Source organism: Oncorhynchus nerka, linkage group LG11, assembly GCF_034236695.1.
Source record: "Oncorhynchus nerka isolate Pitt River linkage group LG11, Oner_Uvic_2.0, whole genome shotgun sequence".
Lineage (NCBI taxonomy): Eukaryota > Metazoa > Chordata > Actinopteri > Salmoniformes > Salmonidae > Oncorhynchus > Oncorhynchus nerka.
Genome location: NC_088406.1, coordinates 51,446,136 through 51,470,827, shown reverse-complemented (window position 1 = coordinate 51,470,827; position 24,692 = coordinate 51,446,136). Strand labels below are relative to the sequence as shown.

The 24,692-nt window shown below is 44.3% G+C and overlaps 1 protein-coding gene and 1 long non-coding RNA gene across 3 annotated transcripts in view; one reads left to right on the top strand and one right to left on the bottom strand.

Annotated features, from left to right (window-relative positions):
* LOC115137099 (calpain-9-like) overlaps positions 1-17,766 on the top strand; it is a 33,005-nt gene extending 15,239 nt beyond the window's left edge. The window contains exons 6-21 of the mRNA XM_065024636.1: positions 158-241; positions 5,401-5,486; positions 5,746-5,823; positions 5,931-6,115; positions 6,630-6,967; positions 7,138-7,217; positions 7,524-7,646; positions 7,735-7,771; positions 7,862-7,936; positions 8,030-8,075; positions 8,784-8,845; positions 13,065-13,133; positions 14,571-14,649; positions 16,499-16,615; positions 16,707-16,759; positions 17,015-17,766. Of these exons, the coding sequence (XP_064880708.1) occupies positions 158-241; positions 5,401-5,486; positions 5,746-5,823; positions 5,931-6,115; positions 6,630-6,967; positions 7,138-7,217; positions 7,524-7,646; positions 7,735-7,771; positions 7,862-7,936; positions 8,030-8,075; positions 8,784-8,845; positions 13,065-13,133; positions 14,571-14,649; positions 16,499-16,615; positions 16,707-16,759; positions 17,015-17,041 (1,539 nt within the window). The 3' untranslated portion in view covers positions 17,042-17,766. The remainder of the gene's footprint in view (positions 1-157; positions 242-5,400; positions 5,487-5,745; positions 5,824-5,930; positions 6,116-6,629; positions 6,968-7,137; positions 7,218-7,523; positions 7,647-7,734; positions 7,772-7,861; positions 7,937-8,029; positions 8,076-8,783; positions 8,846-13,064; positions 13,134-14,570; positions 14,650-16,498; positions 16,616-16,706; positions 16,760-17,014) is intronic.
* The window catches only part of LOC135573997 (uncharacterized), a 42,405-nt gene continuing 20,297 nt past the window's right edge, over positions 2,585-24,692 (bottom strand). Inside the window, exon 4 of one of the 2 annotated variants that reach the window (XR_010465100.1) lies at positions 2,585-2,869. This is a non-coding gene — a long non-coding RNA (uncharacterized LOC135573997). The remainder of the gene's footprint in view (positions 2,870-24,692) is intronic. The other variant, XR_010465101.1, reaches the window with a different exon arrangement.

Below are 24,692 nucleotides of genomic sequence, written 5' to 3'. Positions count from 1 at the left end.
ACTTGCACAATTGGTGGCTGACTAAATACTTTTTTGCCACACTGTACCTTCCTCACACCTCTCTTTTGTCAATAGCTACTGTGATGGCAAATGTGATTCTTACTGTGTATGCAGCACCTGTGGTGAGTTGCTCTCTATGTGCTGTGTATCTCCACAGGCTAGTAACTACCGTGAGATAGGCACAGTGACTGCAGAGGGACTGGTGAAGGGCCATGCCTACGCCATCACAGACACTGACACGGTATGTATCATACTGTGCTTCACCAAGCTAAAGTCATCAGAAAATAATCCACTTTCTCATTTTGGATAGAAAATCTTTGCACTTTGCTCACATAATTGTTTCCGTTTCCAGTAACACTACATTTTAAGGGGTCATTATTACAGTTTAATTACATGTGTAATTACATTGTAACAAGCATTGTAGTTAATTGTAATCTCATAGTTGTACTGGTGGTAATTGCAGTCTGTAATTACAGAGGTGTAACAACAAATGCTTCTTACCACGCTTGTTACAAATGGGCAAGTTTCCACTAAATTCACTAATGATTCTTCTCAGCTGCATCCAATTCAGTGACAACTGTCACAAGGTTGTAATCTCTTGTGGCTAGATGCTCTGGATGTCCTTGTGCCTCTTTGCAGTTCCTACTCATTTAAATCTCCTCGTGTTCCTGTGGTTTTGACTGGGCTACTGGTTCTATCCTGTGTTGGAGCCCGTTCTGCCACGCACATTGTGTTAAGGCGGCACAGCCTGCCCCGAGACATCCTCCTGTGGGCTTGGGAAAAGCCTCGGATCTCTCCGCAGAGTACCAGAACCTCTGGGAGGTATTCAACAAGGCTCGCGTCACATCCCTTCCGCCGCATCGTCTCGACAATTGCGCCATTGATCTGCTCCGGGGCACCACACCGCCTCAGGGGTGGCTTTATTCTCTGTCTGGCCCAGAGACCAAGGCCATGGAGGACTACATTGAGGACTCTCTAGCTGCATTCATCCTTCTGAATCCCCTGCCGACGCACAGTTCTTCTTTGTGGAATAAACAGACAAAACCCTGCGTCCGTGTATCGACTACCGGGGCCTCAATGACATCACAGTAAAAAAATCGTTACCCTCTACCACTCCTCTCCTCAGCATTCGAGCCTCTAAAAGTACCTGGTTATGCTGTTCGTACTGACCAACGCTCCCGCAGTGTTTCAGGCCCTGGTCAATGTGACATGATAAACCGGTTTGTGTTTGTCTACCTCAACGACATTCTTGTCTTTTCCCTTTCGACTCAAGAGCATGTCCTCCACGTCCGACAAGTCCTCCAGCGCCTCCTGGAGAACCATTTGTTTGTCAAAGCAGAGAAATGTGAACTCCATTTCTCCACTATATCCTTTTTGGGATACGTCATCGCTGCAGGGAACCTTCAGATGGATCCTGACAAGGTGAGAGCGGATGTGGATTGGCCCCAACCCACATCCAGAGTGCAGCTGCAACGTTTCCTGGGATCTGCACATTTCTACCGCCGCTTCATTTGGGGCTACAGCACCCTGGCTTCCCCCCTCTCTACACTCACCTCTCCCAAGGTTCCGTTCACGTGGTTCCCAGATGCTGACTGGCCGTTTCTGAATCTTAATTATAGTTTCACCACTGCCCCCATCCTAATCCATCAGGACCTGTCCCGTCAGTTCGTGGTGGAGGTTGATGCTTTGGACGTTGGAGTAGAGGCCGTTCTATCCCAACGTTCTGCCCGGGACAAAAAGTTGTATCCCTGCGCTTACCTGTCCCATCGCCTTAATTCCGCTGAGAGGAACTATGACATTGGTAGTTGCAGTCAAGGTGGCCCTTGAGGAGTGGGGGCACTGGCCTGAAGGGGCGGAACACCCATTGTTAGTATGGCACCGACCATAAGAATCTAGAATATCTTCGTACCGCCAAATGCCTCAACTCAAGGCAGGCTCGTTGTGCTCTGTTATTTACTCGGTTCTAGCCGGATGTTCGTCCCTGCTTCGGCCCTTACGGTTGTGGATAGGTTTTCCAAAGCCGCACATATAGGTGAACCTCATTGACTACCATACAGGGGTCATCCAAGGTCATAATAAAGATATTACTTATAATGTGTACAAGATTAACCTCCTTGCCATCCAAGTTGGAGAATAAACCCACTAGTACACCACAGAGTGTAATGTAATTACTAGGTGTTACACTTCATTTTAACTAGCTAAATCCTGTGTATCTTGAGGATAACTTAACTTACTTGTAATGAATGTGTACTTGTGAAGTACATTCCCTATCCTAACAGCCTGGCTTTCATTTGAAAACATCTGGAAGCGACATCCAAGTGAGTGTGCATGTAATATCTGCCTAAGTACAATGTAATTACTAGCTGTTACACAGGATTTAGATAGTTCAAATTAAATGTGTCTTGATGGTTACTTACTTGTAATTATTGTGTACCTACATAGTACGTTACCTACATAAAAAGCTACCTATGAGCAATTGCTGTATAATTACTTAGCACTCATTACCAAGTGAAAACAAACAAAAGATGAGCTTCTACTTTAGTTAACTTTATTGCAACGTGTAAAAAATAGCTTACATTTCTTACAAAATAATAAGGATGTCTATTGTTGTTTTAATAATTTGATTCATTAAAAATAAACAAAGGTATAGACCTACTCAATAACATAAAATAACAATTTTAATAGTGATGACTCAAATGTGTATGGTGAGTAGCCGAGTTAGCTCGCTAGCTATTTCAGAGAAAAAAGGATGGTATTTTTCATCTTCTTTTTAACATTACAAGTAACAATGGAAATCGACAACGTCTGTCTTCTTCTGTTTGCTTCTTGTAAGCATTTCCCATCCTGGAGTATGAGACCTTGTGGGAATCTGTGGTAGAGAAGAATATATGAAAATGTACCAAAGACACTCTACAAATAGCCATCATTATCATGATTTCTATCATTTAGTGTTAATGCCTATAGCTAGGCTGGGTACCTAGTTGTTGTGTTATCCCGTTAGCTAGCACTATACTAATAATGGTGCTTGCTAAAACTAACAATCTAGCTAGCTAGGGTTGTGTGTTGACACAAGTAGCTAGCTTTTTTAAATGTATTTTTTGCTAGCTAACGTTATTATGAGAGATGTGTCTCACGTTATACCCTTGCCTTGGGTACCGTACTATTCACCAGTTTTAAGTAGCTAACATTAGCTGTCAAGGATGGAAAGTATATTCTGTATAGCGTAGTTGGTAGGCCTACCAAACGCCGCAGCTAACGTTTGCTAGCTAGCTAGCAGTGTCGGGGAGAAGTTCAACTAGTAGTTTAACTACAGTAGCTTGGTGGTAGTTTAACTAAATTCAAATCTAGGTAGTGTTTTCAGTAGTTCATAAAAATAAGTTATTTTGGGGTTGCCAATATTTGTCCAGTTACACACAAGTGTGTAAAGGAAATGTGTTTTTTTTGCATATTCCAATTCTCCTTGACACCCTCAGGGAGAATCGTCACAGCCAGAGTCGCTATTATATAGCGTCCCTGAAGCAATTAGGGATAGGTGCCAAAACTCCCCAAGGAGATGTGGGTGTGGAGTCAGGCGCAGGAGAAACAAGTTCCGAATGAAAAGGGCGTTTAATAAACCCGCTCAAAAATCACAGGACACCGGACTACAGCAGTAGCCATGTAACCCCACTCAAACACAGTCCAGGAATAAAACACATGTTAAACATGAACTAGCGAAAACGCAACCCAAACTGACAGTCAAATGAAAACAATCCCACACAAAAACCCCAAATGAAATGTCGAGATAAATACCCCCGCAAATTAACCAAAATGAAACCAGGTGAAACACAAAACAGACACACCCAAAAAGAAAAGGAAAAAGGATCGGTGGCAGCTAGTAGACCGGCGACGCCGAGCGCCGCCCGAACAGGCAGAGGAGTCACCTTGGGTGGAAGTCGTGACATTAGGTGGCTCCGGGATTGGAAACAGCAACCTTTCGGTTACTGGTCCAATGCTCTAACCTCAAGGCTACCTGTCATCCCTAAATCAAGAAAATAGGTATAAAATAGGCAATAATTGTCTTTCTTTTTCAGCTTCAGACCTGCCTAAAAGTGCCCTCATACTACAGAGTTCGTAATCATGAAAATCCAGGAAAGTCATGGAATTTTAAAAGGGTGTATTTTGGGAAATAATACAATTCAAAACGTTTTGGAAAAGTATTGGAAATTATTATTATTTTTTTTTAAAAGTATAAAATATTTTTGACCCCTTTTTCATATTGGAGTAGGAGTAGTTACAGTCTTGTCTCATCGCTGCAACTCCTGTACGAACTCGTGAGAGGTGAAGGTCGAGAACCGTTCGTCCTCAGAAACACAATCCAACCAAGCTGCACTGCTTCTTGACACAATGCCCACTTAACCCAGAAGCCAGTCGCACTAATGTGTTGGAGGAAACACCGTACACCTGGCGACTGTGTCAGCATACACTGCGCCCGGCCCGCCACAGGAGTCACTAGTGTGCGATGGGACAAGGTGATGCTGCTGATGATGCTGTTGGAGTCGTGTTTGGCCATGCAGTCATGAGTAAACAGGGAGTACAGGCGGGGACTTAGCACGCTCCCCTGAGGGGCCCCCGTGTTGAGGATCAGCGTGGACACCTGATGTGTTGTTCCCTATCCTTACCACCTGGGGGCGGCCCGTCAGGAAGTCCAGGATCCAGTTGCAGAGGGAGGCGTTTAGTCCCAGGGTCCTTAGCTTAGTGATGAGCTTTGAGGGCACTATGGTGTTGAATGCTGAGCTGTAGTCAATGAACAGCATTCTCACATAGGTGTCCTTTTGTCCAGGTGGGAAAGGGCAGTGTTGAGTGCAATAGAGATTGCATCATCTGTGGATCTGTTGAGGCGGAATGCAAATTGGAGTGAAGGGAAATCTTAATGCTACAGCATACAATGACATTCTAGACTATTCTGCGCTTCCAACTTTGTGGCAACAGTTTGGGGAAGGCCCTTTCCAGTTTCAGCATGACAATGCCCCCGTGCACAAACCGAGGTCCATACATAAATGGTTTGTCGAGATTGGTGTGGAAGAACATGACTGGCTTGCACAGAGCCCTGACCTCAACGCCATCAAACACCTTTGGGATGAATTGGAACGCCAAACTGCGGGAGGGGCAGCAAATGGGGGAAATGGAGGACCAACTCCATATTAATGCCCATGATTTTGGAATGAGATGTAAGATGAGCAGTCATGTAGTGTAGGAACAAACTTTCTCTGTAATTACAGACTGCAATTACCACCAGTTACATCCTGTACTAACAACATGTAACTATGAATAATCACAATGAATACAATACTTCTTATAGTGTTATTACACTGCAAAAAGGTCCCCTTCAAATGAAGTGTTACCATTGTGTGTGTGGTTCAGGTGAAGAAGCCGGATGGTGAGGCCTTGTTGCTACGGCTGAGGAATCCCTGGGGCTTTGTGGAGTACTCTGGACCCTGGAGTGACAAGTAAGGAAGAGTATGCGTGTGCGTGCGAGGTACGTGCGTGCACATGTTTCATTTTGTCGTTAATAGAAATAGACTTTGATGTTGGAACGTTTCAAAAGGTCCATAAAACGTCGCTGTATGCCTTCCTTGGCACTCGCAACAATGTTTTTTTAAGCGATTGAACTCGTGATGCTCAGACCATTGCGCCACCGCAGTTCACAGTGCTCTAGCAAGCTGTGAGAATACTTGATTGTTAATCGCAAGTTTTTTTAATTATTAGGAGTAAAGACTGGGACGATGTGAATGCTGCTGAAAAGAAAAGGATTGAGCTGAAAAAGAGTGAGGATGGAGAATTCTGGTAGGTTCTGGCATTACAGACACACGTAGACACAAACATACCTACAAAAATAACACACACACACACACACACACACTCTGACAGTCTGTATCCTCTCTGTGTGTCAGGATGAATGTGGAGGACTTCACCAGGCTGTTTGACACAGTGGAGCTGTGTAGCGTGAACCCTGAACCCATAGTGGACGGGGAAACACCCGACTCCCCTGCCGCCCCCACCTCTGCATGGACACTCAGCTCCCACAAAGGATCCTGGGTACCGGGCTCCACCGCAGGGGGCAGTCGTAGTTACCGTCGTGAGTGTGTTTCAAGTTTCACGAGTGATATGTACGGGATACACATGGTATACGTTGTCCAATGAAATGCTTACTTGCAGGTAGGGAGGAATGGGGGGGGAGTGGATAAACTGAACAGTATAATAAGAGTCTGGTAGCAGCAGTTGTGATTTGTGTGTAGCATGAATGTGTGTTTTGTGTGTGTGGGTGAGTGCATGTGTGCTAAGGTTCGGGAGAATCAGAGCAGGTAGTCAGTCCAGTTCAAGTGTTGATGGCTTGTAGATAGAAACGGTCTCTGAGCCTGTTGGTATCAGACCTCGTGCTCCGATACCGTCTGCCAGGGAGAACCGATCCCTGGGAGAGCAGGGAGAACAGCCCGTTCCAATGGCAGAATGTTTGTAATTTCATTTACTCCTTTTCATCAAACCTTTCTCTACCCCCGTTATCTAACTATCCCTCTGTCTCTCTGTCTCTCTCTCTCTCTCTCTCTCTCTCTCTCTCTCTCTCTCTCTCTCTCTCTCTCTCTCTCTCGTAGGATCATTCTGGAAGAATCCCCAGTTCCAGCTTGTCCTTGCCGAGCAGGACAAGGAAGAAGAAGATGATGATAATGATGAAGATGAGGATGAAGAGATGACCCCGGAGGAGAAGATGGTGGCAGAGAAGCAGAAGAAGAAAGCAAAGCAGTGCACCGTGCTGGTGGAACTACTGCAGAAAGACCGGAGAAAGAGGAATAAAATGAACTTTCTCCACATCGCCTTCCATATCTACAGGGTGAGAGAGAGAGAGAGAATGTGTTGTATGTGCTGTGAATGTGAACGTTCTACATTTTCAGTTAATATGATGTCTTTCCTGTATCTGCAGGTTCCTCCAGAGGTGAGTATTTTGTAGTAAAGTATTTGAAAAACACAACTATTTACTTTAGTTAGACTACACTTTTAAATCGACCAACCATGGTCGCTGCTCCCTCTCTCTCCACCATCTCCTTTACTCCATATTTTCTACCTCTGCCTTTTTCTCTCTCCTCTACCCTCCCACTCTCGTAGCTCCAGGGCCTGTGTTTGGACCAGAGTTTCTTCTCTAACCAGCACCCTGTGGGGCGCTCTGGGAAGTACCAGCCCCTCAGGTACTTCAGTAGCCAGTCTTTACTGCAAATATGTCACATTTTTATGAAAACAGTCAATACACTTATTATTAGATTTTCTTTGGAGCCTTTATTTAGGCAGAGGAGTCCCATTGAAACCAATGTCTCCCTTTCAAGAGAGCCCTGCATAACAAGACCAATCAATTACACAGATACTACAATCAAGGCAGGAGTATAGGAAACACACAAAGAAAAATACAAAAACCACAAATATAAAAGGACCTCCATATATACTTTCATTCATTTTTTTACTCCCATAGAGGTTGTCTTCTTCTTTTGTCACCGTAGGGCTGTGTGGAGGAAGGTGAGGCTGGACCCGGGAAACTACGTGATCCTGGCCTCCACCTACAGGCCCAACGTGCCTGCGGAATTCTTCCTCCGCGTCTACTCCAAGACTGGGAACAATCTGGGGTACGGAGAGGAGGAGGGTGGTGGGGGGGTGATGATGATGATGAAGATAATTAGTAACAGACTGATGGTGCTCCTCCTTGTATTCCAGGACCCAAGACTTCACTTGCTCCACTGGCTTCCTCATGGTGAGTTAAACCTTACTGAAGTCTACTTCTACTGCAGTCCTGCTCTCCAGTTCACCAAGCCAACTGTCTGTGCGTGTGTGTCCTTCACAGGTCATGTCAATGCCACCAGTCTTGCCAGAGGATCGCAAGAGAGTACAGAAGGCCTTTGATGAGGTGGCGGGGCCGGTAGGAATTCTCTCATCTCTAAATCTAACTGAACCACAGAAGATAAATGTCTCCCTTAGACAGTCTTTACCTCCTGTTCTCTCTCCCTGGCAGGATGACAAGCTGAATGCTAAGGAGTTCATGAAGCTGGTTAACTCAGGTTAGATCATTCATGAACCCATAAGAGTCTAAGCCCTGTCTAATCCGGAGGGGGGTTTAAGACCCCTTGAAGTATCCCAAAAATATATTCAAAATGAAAAAATATACATTTTTTTAGCCTTACTGCTATTGTTCAATACAAACATGTTGAATAACAGATTCACAACATGAAACAACAGCTAAACGATGAATCTTGTGTGGCCTATGTGTTCGTGAGAGTCATATTATTGGGCAGCCCAAACTGTTTGGACGCTATAGACAGACGTTGTCAGATTGGCTCAGATGAGGATGGGCGACGTAGGCGAATGTGGTGGATTGAGACGCATCCAATGCAAAAACATTTATCTCTAGCTTAATTAAACTGACAGATTTCTATGGGGATTTGTTATTATTATGCTAATTAGATTTCCGTTGACATCAACCTTAGGGGGTTTAATGAACTCAGGTTGTCATTACAAGGTGATATGTTAATTTAGTCAAACCATGTTGCAGAACTCTTTAAACTGCTGCAATGAAGGCTACCACTATTGCATGTTGCTGGGGAATATTCGTACACAGCAGTACCAGTAAAAGCCAGTAGGTGGGAGCAGAGTAGTAAGAGACACATTTTTGGGGGAAACGGATGACTTTTCTAGGCAAAACCTCATAGCTAGTATACCATTACAATCCTCTGCCTCGTTCACCCCTCCCCTCTCTCCCTCTCTCTCAGTTCTGGAGAAAGACTACCAGCTGCCACTGGAGACATGCAGACAGCTCATCTTTGGAGAGGAAGTATCCTTTTATTTGGCCAGTTGTCACAGCGTTTCCCCTTACATCTCACAGGCTTTGTTTTTCTTGCCAGGACCCGTATCCACAAAGCATATTCATAGTAGATCTGCTGATCTAGGATCCGTCCATATAATCTTATTGATTATGATCTAAAAGGCTAATCTGATTCTAGATCAGCGAGGTTGGATGTTAGCTCATTAGAATATTGGCCACATCGAATGGGTGTCACCTCTGTTATATATAGCTTACAGTGCCTTGCAAAAGTATTCATCCCCTTGGCGTTTTTTCCTATTTTGTTGCATTACAACCTGTTATTTAAATATATTTTTATTTGGATTACATGTAATGGACATACACAAAATAGTCCAAATTGGTGAAGTGAAATGAAAAGAATAACTTAAAATGAAATACGGAAAAGGGGTGTGCGTATGTATTCACCCCCTTTGCTATGAAGCCCCTAAATAAGATCTGGTGTAACCAATTACCTTCAGAAGTCACATAATTAGTTAAATAAAGTCCACCTGTGTGCAATCTAAGTGTCACCTGATCTGTCAGATGATCTCAGTATATATACACCTGATCTGAAAGGCCACAGAGTCTGCAACACCACCAAGCAAGCGGCACCATGAAGACCAAGGAGCTCTCCAAACAGGTTAAGGACACAGTTGTGGAGAAGTACAGATCAGGGTTGGGTTATAAACTTTGAACATCCCATGGAACACCATTAAATCCATTATTAACAAAATGGAAAGAATATGGCACCACAATAAACCTGCCAAGATAGGTCCGCCCACCAAAACTCAGGGAGCAGGCAAGGAGGGCATTAATCAGAGAGGCAACAAAAAGAGACCAAAGATAACCCTGAAGGAGCTGCAAAGCTCCACAGCGGAGATTGGAGTATCTGTCCATAGGACCACTTTAAGCCGTACACTCCACAGAGCTGGGTTTTACAGAAGAGTGACCAGAAAAAAGTCATTGCTTAAAGAAAAAATTGTGTTTGCCAAAAGGCATGTGGGAGACTCCCCAAACATATGGAAGAAGGTACTCTGGTCAGATGAGACAGAAATTTTCGCTTTTTGGCCATCAAGGAAAACGCTATGTCTGGGGCAAACTCAACACCTCTCATCACCCCGAGAACGCCATCCCACCATGGTGGTGGCAGCATCATGCTGTGGGGATGTTTTTCATCGGCAGGGACGAGGAAACTGGTCAGAATTGAAGGAATGATGGATGGTGCTAAGTACAGGGAAATTCTTGAGGGAAACCTGTTTGTCTTCCAGAGATTTGAGACTGGGATGGAGGTTCACCTTCCAGCTGGACAATGACCCTAAGCATACTGCTAAAGCAACACTCGAGTGGTTTTAGGGGAAACATTTAAATGTCTTAGAATGGCCTAGTCAAAGCCCAGGCCTCAATTCAATTGAGAATCTGGGGTATGACTTAAAGATTGCTGTACACCAGCAGAACCCATCCAACTTGAAGGAGATGGAGCAGTTTTGCCTTGCAGAATGGGCAAAAATCCCAGTGGCTAGTTGTGCCAAGCGTACACCAAGAGACTTGCAGCTGCAAAAGGTGGCTCTACAAATACTTTGTATTGACTTTGGGGGTGAATAGTTATGCACACTCAAGTTCATTTTTTTGTCTTGTTTGTTTCACAATAAAAAATATTTTGCATCTTCAAAGTGGTAGGCATATTGTGTAAATCAAATGATACAAACTCTCCATAAATCCATTTTAATTCCAGGTTGTAAGGCAACAAAATAGGAAAAATGCCAAGGGGGGTGAATACTTTCGCAAGCCACTGTAGCTGTAGAAAAACGCACATCTGTACGGTTTCACATTGTACATCACTCTGACATTTAATGACATGAGCTTTGAGTTTGAGAAAGACTGTGATGAGAGGGGGTTCCTCTTGCTGTTTGCAGCTCGGAAGGTTGTTTAGGAATCTTTGAGCTTACTCCGAGTGAGGTTGTTGCAAGTCAACACCTTAAACACAAAAACAAATTTGCTGGAGCACCGTAGCAGTTATTGATACAGATTGCACCTCGCCTGTGAGTTTGCCGGTGAGAATTGGGAGAAGGTGCAAATGAAAATGAAAGTTTGGTATGATAGAAAGGCCCTAAACTGCACTTTCAGTGTGGGTGACTAAGTTCTGGTTTTGTTTCCTATTCTGGGGTCAACGTGCAAGCTTGCTTTTCAGGCCATTACTCCATAGTAAAAAAGAAATGGCAATCTGGATTACATCATTGCCACACTGGAGCGCAGGAAGAAACCCTGGCTGGGTCATGTCAACATACTAAAACCATACTACACCCGTTACCATCCGGCGTGAGAAGTCGGTGGAAACCGGTAATGATGTTCTACCTGTTGCCACTGCTGTCACTGTTGACTATAGTCTTCCTCAAGAGCACGAGGAAAGCACAATATACCCTGTGCCCGTGGGATGGCTGAGTAACTCAGATTCTAGATAACCTTGATGTCTTTTTGGCACACTTGTCTCTGGAGGAAAAAGTCAACATTGTTGCACTGCTTTTAGAATATCAGAGTTTATTCTCAGGTGTGCCAGACATTGACATTGACATTGGGGACTCTGCTCCAATCAAACAACATGCCTATTGAGTAAATCCTGAAAAGGGAAAAACTCCACAGTGAGTTGGATTTTATGTTTGAACACGGCATTGCAGATGGGTCTCTGCGGTTTTGTTTCCGACAACTAAGTCGGACAACAACTAAGTCGGACTCCTCCCCTTTGCCCAGAGTCGACGATTGTGTGGACCGTGTTGGCGCTGCTAAGTACGTTAGCAAGTTCAATCTGCTGGAGGGATATTGGCAGGTCCCTCTAAACCGAGCACACCAAAGAGCTGTCCGCTTTTATCACACCTGATGGTTTGTTTTCCCGTTTGGGTTACAAAATGCTGGAGCCACTTTGCAAATGCTCATGCATATTGTGCTACGTGGTCTGGAGAATGAGCACCCTTTTTCAAAGCAATTGGCCTCACATCAAAAACAGTACTTGAGTAATTGAAAAAAGACGCTCGCTTGGGGAACCGGCTTTTCAGCACTTCAAGGTTTATGTATCGGTCTCCACCTCTGGTGGTCTATACCGATTGTAATCCTGTCGTTTTGTTGCAAAATACGAGCTCCGTGAATCATCGACTCCTTCGCCGGAGTCTCATATTGCAGGAGTTTCCTGTTGAAATCAGACAACTTGGTTGCTGATTGCCTTTCAAGGGTAGGCAGTCCATACGTTGTATATTTAGCCAGTGTGTAGCCCTTGCCAACATTTTATTTGACTCCACATTTTGCTGTATTGGAGATTTGTTTTGGTAGAGCTCATTCCAAGGGGATGAGAGTAATAGAAATGCATGTGATTTTTCCTCTGTTTCTCAAAATAATATATATATATATATTTTTTTTTTGGTCTTGTATTTAAGTATTGATAGCCAGTAGATAACATGTTTATATTGGAGAAGGTGACTTGTTTAAGTAGAGACGCATTTAAGTCAATCATGTTGTGATATGGAAGTGGTTTTCTGTTGGTTGTGAGCAAACTTGTCCAACAAAAGGCTTTGGTTTTCCCATTTATGTTTCGAGGTTGGACGTTAGCACAATGGCCGCACCTAATGGTGTCACCTCATTAATCAGTATGTTTTACACCTGTGCTGGCTTGTCATCTTGTTAACCAGGTGTTTCACCTGTACTGGCACAAGTTATATTTAAGAGCTGCTGGCCCAGTACTGCACTTGGCTTGAGAGATGTGGAGGGTTAACACCTTTAGTTGGCACTCTCTATTTTTTTCTCTCCAAATAAACCTATCCTTATTCTGATCTTCCCTGTTTTCGTTTTGCTCCACTTTTTGGTTTGCTTCCGGCCTAAGTTTGGTGTGGGGTTTTATTTTGTTTGCCTCTTCTTGGGCAAATTTAGCGGGCCGCTCATGGTGAGCGTCTTTTCCGTCCCAGTTGTTGCTCGTCAACTTTCAGTGGACACCTCCATGAGTGTCTTTCAGAACCCCTCCTAAAACCCCACCTGTCTCGTTTGGATCATCAGTGACTTTTGTTCGTTCCCTCTTCTGTTTGAGCGACAGTTTTTTTCTTTCTTTTTTTTCCTTTCTGGGACACGGAACAATCGGCACTCATACTCTGATATGCTTTGTGGATACGGGCCCTGGCACTTTTGAGTACCTCTGTCTGTGTCTGAGAGCGATCCCTAACCCACCTGTCAGACTGGGGGGCGTAGCAGTCTGACCCGAGAGCAGACAGAGCCTGTGCTGGCCTCTCTTCGCAGTCTGCAGGTACGACTGCATTGCTTGCCGTTTAGGGTTTTAGGCTGGGTTTTCTGTTAAGCACTTTGTGATATCTGCTGATGTTAAAAGGGCTTTATGAAAAAATGTGATTGATTGACTGCTTAAGGGACAAGCCCCAAGGTGTTAAGCAACAAGTGATTCCGGAACTGAATTCTCAATCCTCGTTACCATGCTGGTATTAAATATTAGCAATAGGGATATTACTGTGCAACGTAGACCTTCTATTTTCTCCCAAGATTGCAAAACCATTCGTATGTTGATGTAGTGCAAATCAGTTTTGAATGTATCAACCTTTGTGCTGAGAAGTCGTGTTTTTACCGTCAGTTCCGAGTTTCAAAGAGCACCAAAAACTACACTAAACATGAGCCTTAGCATTTCTGCCACCACAAAAACAGACCCTGGGTCAGTTCTAACGCGATCAACAACCACGGAACTACCGCGAGAGTTTGGAGTTATGTTTTGAAGCCAGAGGATGAGTCTTAGTTGTATATTTCACTGTTTTACATGTTTTGTACATTTTCCGTTAGTAAAACGGACAATGTTTATTTTTTAAATTAAAATAACTGATGTTGCGTGTATTGTTGCTTGTATGTGTGTGCTTACTGTGACTGTCACCCTTACATTGGCTACACGAGACGTGGGAAAACGACTTTGCGTAGTAAAATGCATCAGTTAGACTCCGGAGTGAGGGTTACAGTCTGGGACAAAACACTGGACCACTTAACTAGCTAACAGAAATTAGAAACACAACACCTCGGCCAATCCCAAATCGACCCTATGCACTTGTGGAGATCTGAGAGGATTTGATTGATAGAAGCAATAAGGTGAATCTTCCTCATAGCCTATCGAAGGGCAAGGTGGTGCCTATACCATATTGATTGCGTCTGTCAAACCTTCTCAGACAATATATTAGTGACAACTCTTTAACGCTGGAAATACATGTCCTCAAAGATGGAGGGCAGGCGGGAGGTGGCGAGATCGGGTGTGTCATGGGTGTGTCGGATCCAGAACAATAACAACAGAGGGGCGTGGCCTGTTGGAGCCCTATAAGGCCAGAGGGGTTGTGGTATATTGGTGTTCTTAGGCACATCGTGAAGCAGAATGCCTGGATACAGCTGTCTTATATTGGCAATATACCACAAACCCCTGAGGTGCCTTATTGCTATTATAAACGGGTTACCAACTTAAATAGACCAGGAAACAATTTTTCTGTCTGATATGCACACTAGTGATGCGCAGATCGACTCATATCCCACTGGCGGGTTTATTGTCATGAAATATTGCGTGGATGAAGGAAGGGTGGGCGAGTTTAATAAAGAGAAATGAATTCATAAGAAAAAAGGGAACTTGTACAGCGCATTTTCTGTATTTGCAGGTTAGGCTACAGCTACTCAACCATCCTTCATTGACCTCTCTCTCTTTCAGTCCATCTTCTTCAAGTTTGATCAGGACTCTTCAGGGACTATGAGCCCCTTTGAGCTTAGTCTGGCCCTCCAGGCTGCTGGTGCGTACACACACACAATCTCTTTCTCTGTCTCTGCCTCTTATCCTCACTCCCTAACTCAATCTCTAACTCAAGAGTTTACTCCGGGATTTTTTAACAAGGTGGTGCTGCGGAGTGCGGGGGGGATGTTTGTGTTTTTGAACATCTGTAACGGCCATTTCCTGCAATCTTAAGCGGAACAATACCCTATGGGTGCGATGCCTGTCCTTAAACGATAACAAATCAAGTTTTACATAGTGGCGTAGCAAGTCCGCAGCGCCACTCATAATTCTCTGTGGAGAGAACCCTGCCATTCCCTCACTACCTCACTTTCATATCCTCGTTTACATTTCACACTCCACCCCTGCTGAACAAAAAACAGCATAGACCAGCACATGCTGCTGGGTTTGCTAGTGACCAGCCGTCGTTGTGTTTTGGACATTTTGATGCTGATATGCTTGGTGACCAGTTTATGCTGATGATACTGGTATTGTCACACCTGCTCCCTCCCTCCGGCGACGTCGGTCTACTAACCACCGGTCCTGGCAACCATCACTGCGCACACCTGCTCCCTGTCGTTAAGAACACCTGACCTTCAATACCACCCTTATTACTCTCCCTTCGTACAGCCCTCAGTAAGCCTCGGTCGCCAAGCAGCAGTTCTCACACATTCGGCACGCTTCTCGCTGTTTTGTATTCTTTCATTATTAAACTCACCTTCTGCACCTGCTTCCTGACTCCCTGCGTGTATGTTGCAGAATGCTGCCTTATTACTCAGGGCTATCTGAAGGGACCGGTGAGGTCGAGCGCTGGAGGGAGCAGGCGTACCAGCATCACAGTGCTTAATCATTTAAGACAATACATTACAGATATCATACATTGAGGGTGTAGTTTTCCCCCATAACACAGTGGCTTCACCCACAATCTGCATTCAGAATGACTGCCAGGGTCAGAAAAATGAATAAATGAGACGACCAAACCATCTAAACTGGAACTAACAGATTGGATTGGTTTGACCGATCACATCAGATCTTTTCACATCAGATTTTTTTCAGAGCTGATCTGATTGGTCAAAAGTTGAGCCAAATAAAGGCTGGTCCGACCCGGACCAAATCTGAACCAAACATGGGCATCTATGATTGGATCAGATTTGGTCTGGACCGGACCAAAAATCTACGTCTAAAACCAGTCAATGTCGGTCCGTGCTCAGTGGGATGCTGGTCAGACCAGCTAGATCAGGGGTGTTCAACTCTTACCCTACGAGGTCTGGAGCCTGCTGTTTTTTTGTTCTTCCTGATAATTGCACCTATCTGGTGTCCCAGGTCTAAATCCGTCTCTGATTAGAGGGGAACAATGAAAAGACACAGTGGAACTGGCTTCGAGGTCCAGCATTGAGTTTGAGGGAGCTAGACCATGCTGGACAGGCATAGACCAGCTTGGTCACCAGGATGGTGGGATCAGCATGACCAGCTAGAACCAGAGATGGGCAACTCCAGTCCGAGGAGGCCGGAGTGGTAGAACACTTGTTCCCCCATTCCTAGCAAATACAGCTGAATAAAGAAATTGCATTCTAACCTGATTTGTGATTAGTTGATTATAGGAGTCAGGTTTGTTCGCTGGAGCAAAAGTGTGACACCAATCAGGCCCAGAGGACTGGAGTTGCCCATCCCTAAGTCAGACCATGCTGGTCAGACCAGAATGACCAGCATCAGAACAGCACGGACCAGCTTGAAATGCATGCTGGTTTATGCTTTTTATTTTTCAGCAGGGACTCCACTCTTGAATGGACAATAACACATTTCTCTCTCCTTCCCTCTCATCCCTGCCTCATCATTCTCTCCTCCCCTCTCTTCTTCCTCCTTCTTGCTAGGTGTGCAGTGTGATGGCCAGGTCATACAGCTGCTGTGGGAGAGGTTTGGCTCTGGGGAGCTGCACCTGCCTTTCCATGGCTTTGTGACCTGTGTCTCCAGGCTGCGCAAGCTATTTGGTATTTCAACACACACACACACAAACACTTAGGTGTGTTCTATTTTGTTGCAGGTTATGATATTGTGTTTGTTTGTGTCCCTTCTCCCCAGCCTTGCTTAAATCAGAGAGCAACCCAGAGATCAAAGGCGTAGAAATCAATGCCGTGAGTCCTCCTTGACCGTAAAATCAACCAAAACCCTGTCCCGAGCCCTGTCCACATCCTGGTTCAACCCTAACCCTAGCCATAACCCTATATCTCGACGGTAACCATGAACCATAACCTGACCCTAACCTGTCCTGTGCCAGACCATATCCTCAAGCCTAACTTATACAGTACCTTGACCCTGACCCCACCTTTAATACAGACTATACCCTTACTAATGCCCTCTAACCCTGAATAGTTGCTGTTCTTTTACAGTGGCTGCTCCGACTCCTGACCGTGTGAGAGTGCTCTGTAAATGGGGTTTCTGCGTGGGCACTGCAGGGTCATTCTGTCTGACCAGGACCATATGATAACATCATGCCTCCTGGGGCGCCCTCGTCCACACAACACACACAGGCGCGCGCACACACACACACAAACATCCCCTGGCCTTTGTCAGCATACGATACCCCGCTGCTATAGGAACTGTCACATTAGCAGTGTCGGAATAACAGCCTCAAAGCAGTATGTGATGACGATGTCACACAGCACATTATATTCTACTATAATGTACAGCGCTGTCACTCTCTACTGCCATATTGTGTAGTGCTTTACATATATTGTGTAGTGCTTTACATATTTACACTACATTACATATAGTGCTTTACATGTATTTACATGGAGTTACACCCCCTCTAACCTGGCACCTACTACCATACCCCGTTCAAAGGCACTTCAATCTTTTGTCTTGCCCATTCAACCTCTGAATGGCACATATTACACAATCCATGTCTCAGTCTCAAGGCTTACAGATCCTTCTTTAACCTGTCTCCTCCAACTAATCTACACTCAAGTGTATATCAACTATTTCAGCTAAATATTTCCAGTATTCCTGTTATATATATTCAGTATTACAGCCAAGTATTCATGTTCCCTCTTTCATCGTTTGACTTTTAAATAGTGAAAATGTAGTTAAACTGTTGAAATTTATAATAAAATGTATCCCAAAATAAAAATCTGCCTCGATAATATAAAATTATTTCTGTGTTTTATAAATACAGCCCAGCCTCACATACACGGTGAGTACGGCCTGCCCTGGTGAGGGAGTGAAGGTGATGTCTCAGCCGCGCAGCACACACCGTCTCTATACTTATCATACTGACGCCACGTACAGCATCAACACGCACTTTCCGCCTCCTCCGCTACTTCCCTCCCTCCTTTACTCCCTCCCTCCTTTGCGCCCTCCTTTGCGCCCTCCCTCGCGCTCTCTCTAGTAACTCCGTCTCACAATCTGCCTCCTTCTCCCTCTGTTACCCTGTGTGCTCTCAGTCACAAAAACACACAAGCATGTATGCTCTTGTCCTTTCTCCTGATGCTCCTATAAATAGAAGCTTTGCTCAGACACAGCTTCCTGTTCATCTTTAGGTGACTACACACAGGTTGCCCATGGCAACAGTCCATCCACCTCGGAACAGAAAGGGGGGATAGTCGACAGATCATACATACATATATACATACATACATACATACATACAGTGGGGCAAAAAAGTATTTAGTCAGCCACCAATTGTGCAAGTTCTCCCACTTAAAAAGATGAGAGGCCTGTAATTTTCATCATAGGTACACTTCAACTATGACAGACAAAATTAGAAGAAGAAAAATCCAGAAAATCACATTGTAATTTATTAATTTATTTGCAAATTATGGTGGAAAGTAAGTATAAGTAAGTGGGAGAACTTGCACAATTGGTGGCTGACTAAATACTTTTTTGCCCCACTCTACATACATACATACATAGGTGAGTTAGTGTGACAGCAGTGGTCTTGCCCAGGCTGGGCCCAGCAGACATAATACACATGTATCAGGATGGGGTACTCCTCTCTGTTTCTCTTTCCACTAAAAAAACAAATACAAAAAACCCACACACAACGTAGAGGCTGAATCAGTTCAAGCCAGCAAGATAGAGGTATCCAGCACTCCCCCCCACCTCCTGTGATGCTATGACATAGGCTTGGCGTCTGTTCTTGGAGGTGCTGTTATTTCTGTGCCGTAGTGGCAGGAGAGGCTACAGGAATAGTGCTGGAGTTGTGGTGCAGTGTGGGGGTGTTTTCGGCTGTGCAGCCGTGGTGGCTGGGGGGGGGGGGGGTGCATACGGAGGCTGCCAAGCTGCTAATTTAGCCCAGGTTCACTCGGTCAGGCATAATGTGATGAGGTTACGCCTATCTCAGTCGTCATAGTGAGGTATTTAAGGATGTGTGTTGGCATGGGACACAGAGTGCATGATTTACCAGACGAGGTGATTTGAGACGCAGAGAGACGTATCTACATTTACTGTACGCCTCCTCTCTGTCTTCTGTTTCTCATCACTCTGTTGCTATTTATTCGTCAGACCGTCACCTATATCCTTGGCAATTTACTAGAAATTGTGCTGTAAAAGTGACCAGTGTGCCACAGTCACTGACTGCTAGTTGAAACAACAACTAATTGTGAAATGTCAAGCAGATATAACATGATTTAACAGTCAGTAAAAAAAGCATGTGGTCATAGATGCTTTCACTTGAGTAAAACTTTGACAAGATCATGTAAATGTTTTGACAACCACATTTGACTGAGTAGCTACAGATGAATGTATTCTTCTTCATAGTCAGGATTAGCCCCTTTTTTTAAATGTTGCATCACAAGCCAAATCAGTATTTCAACCGTACTAAAGTCACATCATTCACTTCACTGGTTTAAACAACCCTGTTACAAAGGGATAATTCAGCCAAATTACATATTGTTTTCCTTACCCTGTCAGCAGTCTATGGACAAGGTAAAACAGTAATCCATGCTTTGGTTTTTGTTTAGCTGACCACTGTCTCCAGGGAGCATTTAGGCCACAGAATTGCTCCCTTAAGCCTTTGTGGGCCAAAACCAATGCAAGTCAATGTCCTAAATATGAACATCTGTTTTTCCCGTGTCTAAATCAGTCGGTGTCTAAAAGGTAAAGATGGAAGGATGCAGACACTGCAGCCCTCCAGGGTTGGAGTCGTGTTTCCCTGCTCAGAAGTAAATGCACTGTCACGTTAGGTTAACGGTTTAAGGTCATCCTTGTATGATTTCCAAGCCCTGGTTTGCATGGCTATGTTGGCCCAGTGAGTAGGTTGATGCAGAAGCAGTGAGACTGTAGCAGAGGAGGAATGGGGGTGAGGATCAGAGATGGGGGGGAGAGGGGTACACTATTAACAAAAAGGGTTCCAAAAGGGTTATTCGGCTTTCCCCATAGGAAAATCCTTTTCGGTTCCAGGTAGAATCATCTGTGGGTTCCATGTAGAACCCTCTGTGTAAAGGGTTCTACGTGGAACCAAAAGGGGTTATTCGATGGGTTCTCCTGAGGACAGCTGAAGAACCCTTTTAGGTTCTTATTTTTTAAGTGTGTAGGTGCAGAGTTGTAAGAGGGGTGAGTCGTAAAAGAGGTTGGGTGAGGAGTATAATGCAAAAGCAGTGTGTGGGTGAGGAGCAGAGGGGAGTGTGTGGATGAGGGGTGAGGAGCAGAGGGGATTGTGAGGGATGAGGCCCAGAGGGGAGTGTGTGGGTGAGGGGTAAGGAGCAGAAGGGAGTGTGTGGGTGAGGGTTTAGGAGCAGAGGAGTGTGGGGGTAAGAGGGGTGAGGAGCAGAGGGGATTGAGGGTGAGGGGTGAAGCCCAGAGGTGAGTGTGAGGGGTAAGGAGCAGAAGGGAGTGTGTGGGTGAGGAGCAGAGGAGTGTGGGGGTAAGGGGTGATGTGCCGAAGGGAGTGTATGTGTGAGGGGTGAGGCCCAGAAGGGAGTGTATATGTGAGGGGTGAGGAGCAGAGGGGAGAGTATGTGTGAGGGTTGAGCAGGAGAGGGGAGTGTATGGGTGAGAGGGGTAAGGAGCAGATGGGAGTGTGTGGGTGAGATGGGTAATGACGGTGAAGATGGGGTGAGGGGAAGAAGGAAGAACATGCAGAACTCTTTGTCTTGACATCTCTTTCTCTCCCATCCAATCTCATTTGAACTATCTTTCCTCCAATGTCTCTAAATTCTTATTTTCTCTCTCTCTCTCTCTCTCCCACTCACTCCCTATTTCCCTCCGTGTAAAGTGCCTTGAGAAATAGGGCATCCCTTATATAAGTAAGAAGGGGAGGAGGTAGGAGAATTTGGAGATCAAGAAATAGGTTGAAACAAAGACATCAGGAGAAAATGAAATGGACGAAGAGACACGGTGAGCGAGAGAAAAGTGAGTGGGGGGAATAATCATTTTGGCATTCGACCCTCTCCTCCATCTCTTCCTCCCTGTCTGGCAGTTGGCCTGTTGAAAATAGGCTAGGTTTGACGTGCTGTCTGAGTCACGAAGAGCTGCGGAATACTAAAACCCACTGATTGCATTTAACTTTGGGTACCCAACTCATTTGCAGTGCATGATACAATAGATCAAGCCATGTTCATTTCTGCTGACGGCTAAGGATTCACTCAGACAAAAAAAGGAAGTCAATTGAAAAAAGAAAAATTACGCAGTCGACCATTATAGACACAGGAATGTATTGACAGGCATCCCGTCTATATTTATTGTATATGCTCTTACAAAAACGTATGTTAGCAATTAAATAGATAGAACCTACAATTAGTTGCAAATACTTGACGTACCCAGTTGCGGCCCAATTTCTGGAAGCGAGCCACACATATTTTGTCACTTTGCTCTATCAGCATTAAACACGTCACCCTCCCTAGGAAAGAGACAATTTATTGTTAAAACGAGAGGCTGCCTGGATCTTGCTCCCTTCGGTCCCAACGTAGACTTTGATCTGAAGCAATTCTTGTGTTTATTGTGTTTTTGCTATCCATTGTAAATGTTTGTGAGCCCATGTAGCCACATCGTATCTATGATCGTATGTTATCCATTCATGGTCTTTATATGTTATAGTTATATCTGTAAATCAACCAATGAAATCAAGCCACACCCTGCCATGATTACAGACACCTGTGTGTGTCCTTTCAAAGTATATAAATTAGTGACCCGCAGTGTTTGTCATTATATCCTGATGAAGACAGCTTGTCTGTCGAAAATTGCATCTGAGTTCCTAGAGTGTAAGGCTCTCCTTTTCTTTGTCAAGAACCTACAAGCTATCCGCAATATTAAAGCTGATCCATTTCCCCATTTTGAAAGTCATATTGTTTTTGTGCATCTCTGAGCCATGTTCTATCGATTCCCGGGGTCGTACTATACAAAACTCGTCATCCTGGCTGTATTTGTGCCTGCTTGAAGGGTGAATAGCTCGGATACACATGAAAACAGGAAATTACCCCGGTAATCGATAGAGCATCACTAAGAGATGCACAAAAACGATATAACATTCAAAATAGGTGAATATTTGCTTTAACACTTGTCTCACTCCAGCATTCTGAGTTCATTATCTACCACAAGAGAAAGTAAAAGTTAATGACCCTGGCTGTCTGTTTATTTGTCTGTCTGAACACACTGACCACAGAGCGACGCAGGAGGAGCAGAGGAAGGATAGGTCTAGTTAATCAAGTTATTTCAGTCCTAGCCCTTGCAAATCCTTTGTTTTACACTCCCTGGTCTGTGGTCCAAGTATAACACAACCCAGACAGCTGTACAGTGAGAGAGAGAGAGTGCAGGAAGGAGGTAGCGGTATGACCTCATTCTGCTCCCAGGCGTTCCAGATGTTTCCAGGCACGACTGAGTGTTTTGCGAGATACCGCCACACAGAGGTGGACAGGGGTTCCCCGTCTCCCTCCCCAGATAAACAGAGTGTGGAGACATGATACCTACTTAACTGTAGTTATGGAAGTGTGAGGTAGAGACGTTACTCTTTCCAGTACATACCTCCGATAGTTGCAACGTTTTAATAATAGGTCAACACTAAACAGGGGGAGTGTTCAACATAGTGGTAATATATCATAGTTTGACATATGTATTAAAGCAACTAGCCAGAAAAAGGGGGAAGTTAACAGGTTTTAACAAACAGAAAAAGGAGAAGTCCACAGGTTCAAAAGTTTGAGGGTCATTGTGAGCTCATAGAAGTTTCGCTCAAGCGGCCAATGGTATTCATTTCTGCTATATCCCAGTTAATATAACAAATACAAGTCATGTTTGCTTAGGCTGAGGCAATGGCCCATCTATGCTGCCAAGAAATAATTACTGGATTTGACGGACTAGGAACGGAGAGAAGGAGAGGTTGTAGGGGCAGAGTTTCTCCCTTATATCAGAAAAATACTTACTGCCATACAACTGTGTAGCCAAGAGCTAACCCCCAAAGCAAGCAATAGCCCTGTAACCTGCCTGCCTCAAAGTCCTGAACTATTCTGCAGAACTTTTGTCCCGCAAAACAAGTGAGTAGCTGCAACAGACAGAGAAGGAAAAGGTTGAGAGAGCTTTGGAGATAAAGTTAGCTATATTTATGTGGTTAACAGGAGGGGGTGGGGGTTGTGGTGTGTTGGAGAGCAAAAAAATCCAGGTCAAACTTATTTCAGTGGGGAAAGTCTGTGAGAAGGATTATGCAATGTTGTCGGGGTGAGCAGACAGAAGGGGTGTAAACAACACCATTCTGGAGTGGGACGGGCCTGGCTGTTGCCTGGTAACAAATATTTGGGTCAGGAAGACTGGGGAAAAATGCCCCGCCCCTCAAGGAAACAGGCACAGGCCTCATGTTAGCAAATTAGCAGCTTCCCGAAAATACGCAGGGACAAGCGAAACAAACCACACTGAGGCACAAGACAGATCTACTGGTTCATTACAAATTTAGTACCTCTGGAATGCAAAATGCATGAACTCAGACACTGATTGAAAATGTAAAATCTCAACAGTTATGCAGGTTTATATAGCACTTGTAACACCCCTGTGGTGTATATTGCTATACATTTGGCATTTAGGCTACCTGATATCAATGAGACGGTCTCAAATGCTTTTGGTACACTAGATACCAAAAGGAGTATACTGTAAAACTATAACATTAGGAGAATAATAAAAAGTAAACTGCATGGTGGTTCATACTGATTTGTTTTCCACGTTGCAAGTCTCTAGTGCACACAAACAGGTCATAGGCTGATCCAAGGTGTGTGTGTGTGTGTTTTAGAAAACTCTTTTAGACTGTTGTTATGGGTCCATAAAAGAACCATACTAGATCGTGGGACCAGGCTAAACAGGGCACATATGAGAAACAACTAACAAAAATGTGGGTAATTTTCTTATCAAATATATTTTGAGATTTGTATTTTATTAAGAACCGGTTTCCCTGAATAGCTTACAATACCAGTTCAGCCTCAGTCATTTGCTTAAGAAAATGGTGAATGATAGTCAAATAATATAGCCAACTATGACCTTGTGGTATAGCAGTATTCATATGTTGGATAACAATATTGTGCAATAAGTGGCAGTCAATGTAGTAAGACCTCAGTAATTTTGCACCACGTAGACTTCTAGCAGATTTTTATTCGACACTTCTGCATGAACTTCAAAACCACCACATCTCTATAAAGCAGGAGAAATGTCCCTAACATATTTTATTGCATGAAAATTAGTATTAACAACTCTTGGATGCAGATGACAACTGAATGGCTAACTTCCTAGGCAGAACAATGTACACTATTTCAATGTACACTATTTTGCAGAAATTAATTCCCGACCAAACCAATTAGCCACGAGTTGCAACCAAGAGGAATCTCGTGAAAAGCAAGTTGGGGGACAATTTAGCTTGCTGTAGCTAGGCTAGCTAGAATGCTTGCTATGCTGCGTTGTTGTAGCTAGTTTCTCCCGACGCTTCACACGACTACAAGTTAGATGTATGCATGCAAAACCATTAACGTATTTGTAAACGGAGATGGCAGGGCTATAACACAAACTTTAAAACACGCAAAATGAGCTGTTAAACGAGTGGTTGCGAGGAAAAGCTCAATTTCAGTCAGCCATGTTATTCCTGCCTCAACTACTGCTCTG